The sequence below is a fragment of the Chrysochloris asiatica genome, unplaced genomic scaffold (genome assembly GCF_000296735.1).
Source record: "Chrysochloris asiatica unplaced genomic scaffold, ChrAsi1.0 scaffold00069, whole genome shotgun sequence".
Taxonomy (NCBI): domain Eukaryota; kingdom Metazoa; phylum Chordata; class Mammalia; order Afrosoricida; family Chrysochloridae; genus Chrysochloris; species Chrysochloris asiatica.
This window is the reverse complement of record NW_006408587.1, coordinates 382,340-392,334: the sequence shown is the minus strand read 5'-3', so window position 1 is coordinate 392,334 and position 9,995 is coordinate 382,340. Positions and strand designations below refer to the sequence as shown.

Here is a 9,995-nt window from a genome sequence, read left to right as displayed (position 1 = left end):
CTATGAGTTGGAACCAACTCCACGGCACATAACCACCAACCACCACCAGCACCAGTAGTCCTGGTGTGGAGCCGTAGGATAAAACACTGAACCACAAGGTTAGTTTGAACCACAAGGTCAGCATTTCAAACTCACCAGCCACTCCTTGGAAACCCTATATAGGGTTGCTGAGTCAGAACAGACTTGACAGTACTTAACAACAACTGAGTCCTGGTGTGGTGCTATAGGATAAGCACTGGACCACAAGGTCAGTTTGAATTGCAAGGTCAGTGGTTTAAATCCACCAGCTAGCTGCTCCTTGGAAACCCTATGCAGGGTTGCTATGTGTCAGAACCGACTTGACAGCACTAAACAACAGCAAAGCACCGGTCAACAGATGTCGAAGCAGGTAACTAGCTAGCTTAGTTAACTTAATTCAAGAGAGTGACGATCCCTCCCTAAAAGGAGCTCAAGGAATAGATAGTGGGCCAGGAGGAAGACAGGCGCTCCTTTGCAGCAGAACTATGGACACCTTTCACTGTCATGGTGATCATTACAATGGGATAGTTTACAACTCACCCAAATGTAAAGAATCAGTTTCAATTTTCTAGAGCAAGAATCTACAAGGCACATCTTTGTCTAGGATCTCCCACCCTTGCTTCAATTCGTTTGGGTATGATGGGGCTGTGTGGTTGGAGTAAATATCCAGGTAAGAGGAAAAAGAAGAAACTCTTTCAAAAAGAGTTATTTAACTAAATATTGACCCAGACTGGAAGTTTTAAGTTTCAATTTTGTCTCATCACTAAAAAGTATGAGAACTCAAGGTTAAGATGACATCAGTTATGAAAAATTATACATACAAAATACTTTATCTGGGATGTATTGTAAAATAAAATTTCAATCCTATTAGATGTTTTTTTAAATGTAGATTTTTTAGCTAAGTGACCCCCAAGTTTCAAGTGTCTATAAACCTGACTTTATAAATGTACTATGGAAATTTTATATTATACAGTTCTCTAACTCATGGTTTTCAGACTTTACTTTAAATCTCAGATTCTAACTCTGTAGGAGAAGGTTAGAGTCCAGGATCTGCATACTTCAATAAGCACCCCATATTTGTTAGAGCTAGTTCATGTTGAGAAACCTACGTAACTTATGGCCTTCCTACTTCATGTATACATTTTTTACAAAAATAAAGACCACGTATGCACATCGTTTAGTAGCAACACTGAATAAGAGCATGTACAAATTATAAAACCACCACATTTTTTACAACTGTTTTTAATAGCACTTAGTCACATCATTTACAGTGGCATTAGTTTATGAAAGATATCTAAGACTGATGGGTTATTTAGTCATATCTTGAGTTTTTTGCTTTTGTTTTTCAATTGAGATTAGGGGAACTAGTTATGAGTTCACAAAGAATATTTCATGATGATATACTTAACTATAAATTCAAAAGGTACACAAGGCATTAATCGTTAACAGCAAATATGAATGACTTAATGAAGCCCATTGGTTCACACTGTTCAAAAGCACCCTCGCTTCTTGAAAGCTAATTAGCATACCAGATTGTTGACAGTCCATTGAGGATATGATCTGCTCATGTGCACATGCGAGGGCAGAGGGTGAGTTTCTGTGACTGTCCAGTTCAGAGTCTGATTCAGTCAGCTGTAATACCAAAGAGCTCCAGTCACAAGCAGCACTGGTATGTCCTCAGATGATACAGCTTCCAGTGCTCTCATTATCCAGGCTACCTTTACGCTTTTGCTTGCTGTCTCTTAAAAAGCAAAAAATATAAAATTCACCAAAATTCTGAAAGCCACAGTTTGTAAGCACTGAATGTTAGTAGCTTTGGCACCTGAAATTACAAATCACTTTCATTACAAATATTTCTTTCACTCTGGGTCAAGGCGAGGTAAAACGGGAAGAATAAGATTCCCAAATGCAGAGTCCTGAGTTATGAAGTATCCAGATGAATGTGCATGAGCATGCTGGAAAAGATGGGGGGAAAAAAAAGCAAGCTATTAAGAGTCTCAATTTTTCAACGAAGGCATTATAATTGCTTATTCTTCCTAAGTGCTTGAGGCCAAATGTATTTAAAAATCAGCTCTTGTGCTGCTAATTTCATATAAATACACAGGAGATGGACAATAATAAGGAATTCATATTAACAAGTTGCAGGTACTCATTTGTCATCCCCTCTACCTCCCTTATGATTCTCTTCAGTCTATAAATGAATCACAGACTTCTTGCTTTGTCCCCTGCAGTGGTTTGGAAAACTAACAACATGATCCCAAAGTATTCTGCTTTTGGCCAACAAAGCAAGAGCATGAGAAGGAAGAGCAGTAGTTGGAAGAAAAGGGGTGAGGCAGCTGATAACTAGTGATTAAAATGCCAAAATTCTGTAAAGAATGTTGAAATGTAAACAACAGAAAACTTGCAGAGGCTTCCCTACACCAATAAAGAAACAATTGTTTTTGGGTTGTCTCAATTGAGATCATCTTTAAAGTCCCTTTCCAATTCTGAGTTTCTAAGGTTTAAAAGCAAGGCCACTGAATTTTGGCAATTAAAAAAAAAAACGGCCCCAAACACTGGAAATCTTGATTAAATTATCCAACATCAATGAAATATTAATATTATTATTATGAAGGTTAATATATTTTTTTTAATTGATAGAAATGCCACAGGTATTCTAAGTCTTTAAACAATTCCTGCAAAATAAGCTGGCTATTCAAAAGAATCTACACAACAATTATAAACCAGTAATACTGTCAAAGGATGCAATGACATGACACATTTTTCAGTGTACTATTAAGTAAGTCAATTCCATTTTTAAGATCATTCTATCCATCCAAATATCCTAAACTCTTTGTGCTCAAGCAATTTCTTGGCAGGCACATCACAGAATCAATCATTATGGTGTCAACACCATAAAAGACACTTTCATTACTGCTCTATTGGTCCTTCAGATCCTGTGGGTATGAATGAATATCAGCAAAACCATTGCAATTACGTGCTGAACATTTTTACTGGTAATGCTTCACTGAAATATGAAAGAACTATGCAGGCTTCCAAGACTCAGGAAGTTCTATAATGAGACAAGACTGTCAGTTACACTTTGCCCACCTGCAAAGCTGCCTTCTGCTGGGCTGCAATGTGCTGCTGTTCAGCATGATCCCGGAAATCCTTATTAAGAGAGGGCCTGGAGAGCGCAATGCTAAAATAGAAAGCTTAGTTACTTGGCTGTGTAAAACTTACTTCCTTACTTCTGAATTACATTTTTTCATTGCATAGTCTGCCTAAGGATTAAAAAAAAAATTTTTCCAAAATAAGTCTTTTTTCCTTTCCCCCGGTTCTACACTAATTTATATGAAGAAAGTCTGTGTTACATGATATACTGGGGTTTCAAATGATCTTTTTATTTATAATTTATGGTTGCTCTATTTTCAAACAGATGAGGAACTACAGTTTATCATGAACCATATTAACATTTTTTAAATCTGTTCAAACAAACCACATGATATTCATAAATAGTAAAACCATACTTTCAAATTTGTTTTTTATAATGATTATACTTAAAGTGGACTCCAGGAGTGACACTATAGATAAGCACTGGACTGTGAACCACAAAGCTGGCTGTTCAAACCCACCAGTTGCTCCTCGGAAGCCTTATACATGGTAGCTATGAGTTGGAATTAACTTGACGGCACTAACAACAACATACTTAAATTACTATAAACATGTTTCACATGTAGAACACCTACTATATGCGTGGCTCTGTGCTAAACCCTAACCCACCAGCAACCAGTATATGTTGAGCTGATTCCGACCAGGGGCAGACCATGTGTCAGAACAGAACTGTCCTGACAGGCTGTCATGGCTGTGACTTTCTGGGAGTAGACTGTTGGGTCTGTCTTCCAGAGCACCTCTGGGAAGGTTCAAACTACCAACATTTGGGTTACTAGCCAAGCACTTAACTATGTGTGCCACTCAGGGGCTGCTGCTAAACACTAGGGACATAAAAACATAAAAAGACAAAGCTTACAAACATGCAATTATGACACAATGGGACACATGCTATAATAAGGAAATTAAGGTAATATAGGAAATAAGGATACCTCTTACAGCTGGGAGTTGACAAAGATCAGGGAAAACTTTATGAATGTTTTATTTAAGATAAAAACTGAAGAGTCAGATGTGGTGCAAGGAACAACACATGAGTAGGGGCAACAAACCTAACATGTTTGAAGAGGTTAAGAGTTCATAGTTATTGTAAAATAGACACTTGAGTGGGATAGAAAGGAATGTCTGGAAACATGATTACAGAATGCTTGTAAGCCTGTCTTCAGCCTATAAGTGACTGGAATAACTAAAAGGGGTTTTAGAAGTTTCCCAGTGAAATAGGCTTCTTGCGGAACCTTTGTAGTGTATAGGACCATCCAGAACCTTCTGAGATGGGCCATTCCCACTTGAAAGGACAAGCAGACCAGCCTGGAACAGCTTAAAGATAACCAGGAAAAATTCAAAACAAAAATGTCAGTCTGATTGGCTACTACAAGAACAAACAAGTTGTTCACCAGGGAGCCACCAAGGCAAGCAATCAAACCCCTCTCCAAGACTGAAACTCAAAGGGAACACATGAACAGTTATGTAAGTTTGCTGGTGACTACTTTGGTCTACTGGTGAGTAGAAGAGAGAGAAAGGCAGCAATGAAGAAATGGGCTGAGTTTGACCACATGCCACAGACTCCCGTTGACCTGGAGATGAGAAGAGGAAGGGCTGGTTGGTTCAAAGTGTGGTGAGACCTGGGGGCTCCTGAACTCATGGACAAGGGCATAGCCATGGAGGGCTATAGCTGAAAGTGAAGCATCCCCAGCTGATACGAAGTGAGAGGAGACATACAAGAATGCCCAAACTTGCAGATAAAACATATTTGACCTAGCCTCGATGGCTTGATGATCAGAACTCAACTAGAGGAAGATAAGAAAAATAATTTTTGATAAAGGAAGCAAGTGTAAATTGCTACAATTTAATGAGCTTGACCTATATTTATGGGTATAGTAGCTCAAAATACCAACTGAGAGGCAAGGAGTCTTCACATCAAGTATCAATCCTATCCCCTCTGTATACAGGATAGATAGGGATGGGCAACTTAGACGTTGTTGTTGTTGTTGTTAAGTGCCATCAAGTCGGTTCCAATCCATAGCGACCCTGAACAGGGTTTCCAAGGCTGTAAATCTTTATGGGAGCAGAAAGCCACATCTTTCTCCCTCGGGGCAGCTGGTAGTTTTGAAATGCTGACCTTGCGGTTCACAGCCTGACTTGTAACCACTACACTACCAGATTAGACATTGGCTACCTAAAATGAGGGGGCGATTAAGACATAAAGTGACTGGCTTATAAGTTTTCAAGAGGCAGTTTAAAGAGTGTGTGGGGAAGGTAGAGTCCCCACTGAATAGTTTTCATCTTGCTTAGACAGGTCTGGTGAAAAGAGGTGGGCATAAGATTCTTATGATTCAATAGAAAGTAATTTTCATAACTAATTGCAACTGTCACAACTATAAAGGCAGAAGTTTTGTAATAAAAGTAGGGAGTAGTTGATCTTACAGTCCAGGAGCAAAGGATCCTAAGATCATCAAGGGAGAAGAGCATGAGCAGAATGTGGGACCTTATCCAGAGAAGCAGTGACACCAGAGATGGAGGCAGAGATGAGGTCATGGAGAGAGAGAGAGAGAGAGAGAGAGAGAGAGAGTAGCTGAGGACTTCTAGACTCATGGAACGCGAAAGACTGAGTGCTGGCAGCCAGGAGGCACACTTGCAGAATGTGCCCTTTGGTTGTTTAAATTATATATATTCTGAGCAATGAGCCTTCATGGGTACTCTGCTGGAAGGCTAACAAAGAGAGGGGAGAGTTAGCATGGTGGCTGAACAGAACCCGGATCCAAGGGAAGACAGTCAAGATGGGAGAGAGTGAATACAATAAAGATCTTTAAATTACCTAATTTACCCATTTAAAAAGTAGGCCATTGGCATTAATTTTAATCACAAAAATCAAACAAAATACTTTTCTTTTTTGAAAAGGAGGATATAGGAGAACTTAAATATTCTATTTAGATTTAGTACATTTACTATCTGATTAGTCTTTTATTTCCCACAAAATCTAACCAACAAGCAAAATAATATAAATAAATTCCAATGTCAACAACGAACTGCCAACCAATTTGAGTAATTTTTCCAAGAAATGTTTTATATCACTGAACAGAAATATCCATCATTCTTTAAAATCTGTATGCTTACCAGAAAACAATGTAAAACAAGTAATATTCCATCCATTCTATTTAAGAATGTGTCCAATAACAACACCACCAAAATACTACAGTATTCAATACCTAGCCCCAGGATGATTTGTCGAAGATTGGTTCTGCATGAGTAGTTTTCTTTTTTCTTTGTCCAGTTCAGCCAAGATTGCAACCCTATTTTTATTTTGGAAACCTAAAGGAGAAGGGGAGAAAAATAATAAACATTTTAGAGCTATTTTATTAAGGTAGGCCATTCATGGAGTCCAGGTGTGATGCTGTAGGGTCAGCAGTTCAAACCCACCAGCTGCTCTCGGAAACCCTATACAGGTGGCAGATGTGAGTCAGAACCAACTCTGTGGCACATAACAATAGGCCACTTATAACGAAGAAAGCAAATTTTTTATTTTTTGAATATGATAATGTAGTTTTCCCAAGATGGTTACTGTCTCCTTGCTGTGTATTTCCAAACAACTGTACCAGCATAACAGAAGAGCAAAATTTTAGCAGCATAATACATGGCTATATATATGCAAAGCATAACACTGACTGAGGACTTGTAAGGCTTCTGTCTAAAGCCATTTAATCAAGCTGTCAAAGACAACAACAATAACAAAACTCTATAGCCCTAAATGATGACACAACCAATCTCTACCCCCTACAGTCTTTGGGAGGGCAGATTTTCTTAGTTCTCAATTTTATACCTCTGTAAATGCTTACTTCATGAGAGAAAAAGTATTAGATCTACTCAGATTTTAAAAATATATTTTCTCTTTCTCAATAGCTTTCATTGTGGACTAAGCATTGGTCTGCTAACCATAAGGTCAGTGGTTCAATTCTACCAGCTGCTCCATGAGAGAAACAAGAGGCTGGCTGCTCTCAAAATTGCTTCCATAAATCCTAAGGAGCAGATCTACTCTGTCCTATAGGGTTGCTTTTAATTAGAACAAACTCAATGGCAGTGAGTTTGGTTTGATTACAGTTCATTTTAAAGCAACACATAATCTTCCAAGGAACAAGTCAAAGAATTGTAACTGGCAAGAAAGCAATTATGAGTGAAAAAATGGAGCGTAGTTGGCAGGAAACAAAGACATAGCCTTTCTCACATGCTCACTACCAGGCTGGAATACGAGTGTCACCCTTGCACAGGACCTGGAGCAGAGGTTGCAAATTCATAATCTAGCAGTAGCATCCAGTCATGTTTTAAAACCTGAACAAGATGTCAACATTGAAATATCCCGATACTGCACACAAAATTCCCAGATCTCCAGCTTTGCTTGAAACATTTCAAGATCTGGCAACAAGACATCTGCATGCCCCATTTTAGCAATTAGCTAGAGCTTAGGGATGGCTGTCTACTTCAGCAGGGCTCTCTCCAGCTTATGTTACTTATTGGCATTTGAGTTTCTGATCCTAGTCTAGATGACAAGGAGTACCAGTGGCATAGTAAATACTTGCTGCTAACCGAAAGGTTGGTGACTCAAGCCCACCAGCTACTCCATGTGGCAGTCTGTTTAAGATTTCCAGCCTCAGAAACCCTGTATGGCAGTTCTGCTATGTCCTATAGGGTCACTATGAGTGGGAATTGACTCGATGGCAATGTGGTGTGATAGTCTAGAAGAAAACAAATGGAAAAATTATAGAACTGGAATATAATAGAGAAAAGAAAAGAAAAAAAATCTCAAGGGATTAGAATCACTGGGATCGTTTACTCAGCTTGAAGAATGACAATTGGGAGAGCATCTTTTACTCAGTGCAGACTCTCACCACTGACCATTCCTGTACTGATTATAAAGAGGAGGGAATGTGAAGATGCATATGTCCTCTTCTGGGGAGAGAGGCAGATTGGTCAGGGTGGTACAGTATGTTCAGGAGCATTCACTCGTACTGAGACTGCGCTGTAAGGAGAAGCAGCTAAAATTGGTAGCATATTCAATTAAGCCTGCTCTTAAATTGAAAATCAGCATACTGGCTACAGCCAGGATTCTAGACAAATATAATATGTCTCTGCCACATCCTTTTTATGATTTATCATCTCCCATTTTTCTTTTCTGTTCACTCATCCTTATACCACCAACTTGTCATTAGGGTCTAGTAATAGTAGACTCTAGACAAGATAAGTCAGGCTACTGAACAGTTTCTTCTGAGGAAGTGAACTTCCTAACTTTAATCTTCCTGCCCCATTCCACTTCCAACCTCCTGGTTACTCTGCTTTCTAGAAACGCTGTATGGGGCCTTAACATCCCCAATTATCACTACCTGTATTACCCACCCCTGCAGACAGATAGGTCTCAGGAGAACTCTGACTTAAAAAAGGATTTAACATAGCCAGACTCCCAAGAATGTACCTTTTATACAATTGGTTACTCCTGAAAGGATAGTTGTTGTTGTTGTTATGTGCCGTGGAGTCGGTTTTGACTCACAGGAACCCTGTACAGGGTTTCCGAGGCTATAAATCTTTATGGGAGCAGAAAGCCTCATCTTTCTCCCGCGGATAGTATGAAGGTATTTTTGTTAGAAGAAATATGGCAGTGGTTCATTAGTGGAAAGAGTAAAGTTTGAATCAATAAAAATTCCTAGTAGGGTTTCAGTGTAAGACTTACTAAAGCATCCTATTCTATGAAAATTCTTCCATAAACAGTTCTTGTTTGCCTTAAAGTTGCCAAGGTAAGCAAATTAATTTTATGTTAAATGAAAACGTTAAAGTGGCTTTCAACACAGAGAGTTCATAATTTTCCCCAAAGTCTGCCACTCTGGAAATTCTTAATTATATGATTTGTTAAGAATTTTTTAAAAATCGCATACTTATATATCTTTCTTGCAGGAGAAAGGTGAGGGTTTCTACTCCCACAAATATATATTGCCTTGGAAACCCTATACTGGGTTGCTATGAATCAGAACCAGTTCAATGGCACTTAACAACAACGTGTATATTTCTTAGCTTTATCAAGAAGGAACAGCCTCCGTTAAAAAAAAAAAAAAAACACCTAAAAAACCAAAAACGTATAAAAAGACAAAAATATGTACACATACAGAACCAACATTTATTGATGGTTACCATGAATGGGTGGGTTGGTGGGCACTTGGTATTTCTGGTGATGGAAAAAGTAGCCACAAATGTGGGTAGAGTACACATAGCTTGTTCAAAGTAAAAGATGTCACTAAGCACACACACAAACCACCACCCCCCCCGGGATATTTCTGGTGGATACTAAGACATATATGGACTGTACGATCAGCACTGGACTGCTAGCCACAAGGTTGGCAGTTCAAACCCATCAGCTGCTCCTCGAAAACCCTGCACAGGGTGGTTATGAGTAAGAAGCAACTCAACAGCGCTTAATAACAACAAGGCTGGTAGTGCAGTGCATTATGAGCTGGGCTGCTAATTGTAAGATAGCAGTTTGAATCTACCAGCCACTCCAGAGGAGAAACATGAGTCTTCCTCCTCCTCTATGATTTACAGAACTGGCTCCTCAGCACATAACAACCATCACTGCCAAGACACATGGACTGCTAACTGCAAGGTTGGAAATTCAAACCCACAAGCCACTCCTCAAAAACTCTCATAAAATTATCTTAGAATAAGTCAGAGTCAATGGTTATTTGAGTTCAACTGGATGAAATGTTAAATAAACTCAGAATGAAATAAAAAAAAAATTACCTTAAAATAAAAGCATCATGCTCTAAAAAATATTTCCACTTAGAACTATAACC

General features: G+C 38.8%; 1 protein-coding gene across 1 annotated transcript; it reads right to left on the bottom strand.

Annotated features, from left to right (window-relative positions):
- Positions 1 to 1,877: 1,877 nt before the first annotated feature.
- Positions 1,878 to 6,535, bottom strand: INIP (INTS3 and NABP interacting protein). Its single transcript, XM_006864726.1, has 3 exons — positions 6,372 to 6,535; positions 3,109 to 3,199; positions 1,878 to 1,973 (listed from the first exon to the last, which is right to left on the bottom strand). The coding sequence occupies exons 1-3, from the start codon at positions 6,533 to 6,535 to the stop codon at positions 1,878 to 1,880; spliced, it is 351 nt and encodes a 116-aa protein (XP_006864788.1).
- Between the last annotated feature and the right edge of the window lie 3,460 nt (positions 6,536 to 9,995).

Excerpts from the sequence above, each read along its gene's own strand:
- INIP (XM_006864726.1), bottom strand. The coding sequence starts at position 6,535 with ATGGCCTACCTTAATAAAATAGCTCTAAAATGTTTATTATTTTTCTCC. Across the intron at positions 3,200-6,371 it reads ACAAATCATCCTGGGGCTAG|CATTGCGCTCTCCAGGCCCT; the intron begins GTATTGAATACT and ends TTTCTATTTTAG. Across the intron at positions 1,974-3,108 it reads AGCAGAAGGCAGCTTTGCAG|CATGCTCATGCACATTCATC; the intron begins GTGGGCAAAGTG and ends CATCTTTTCCAG.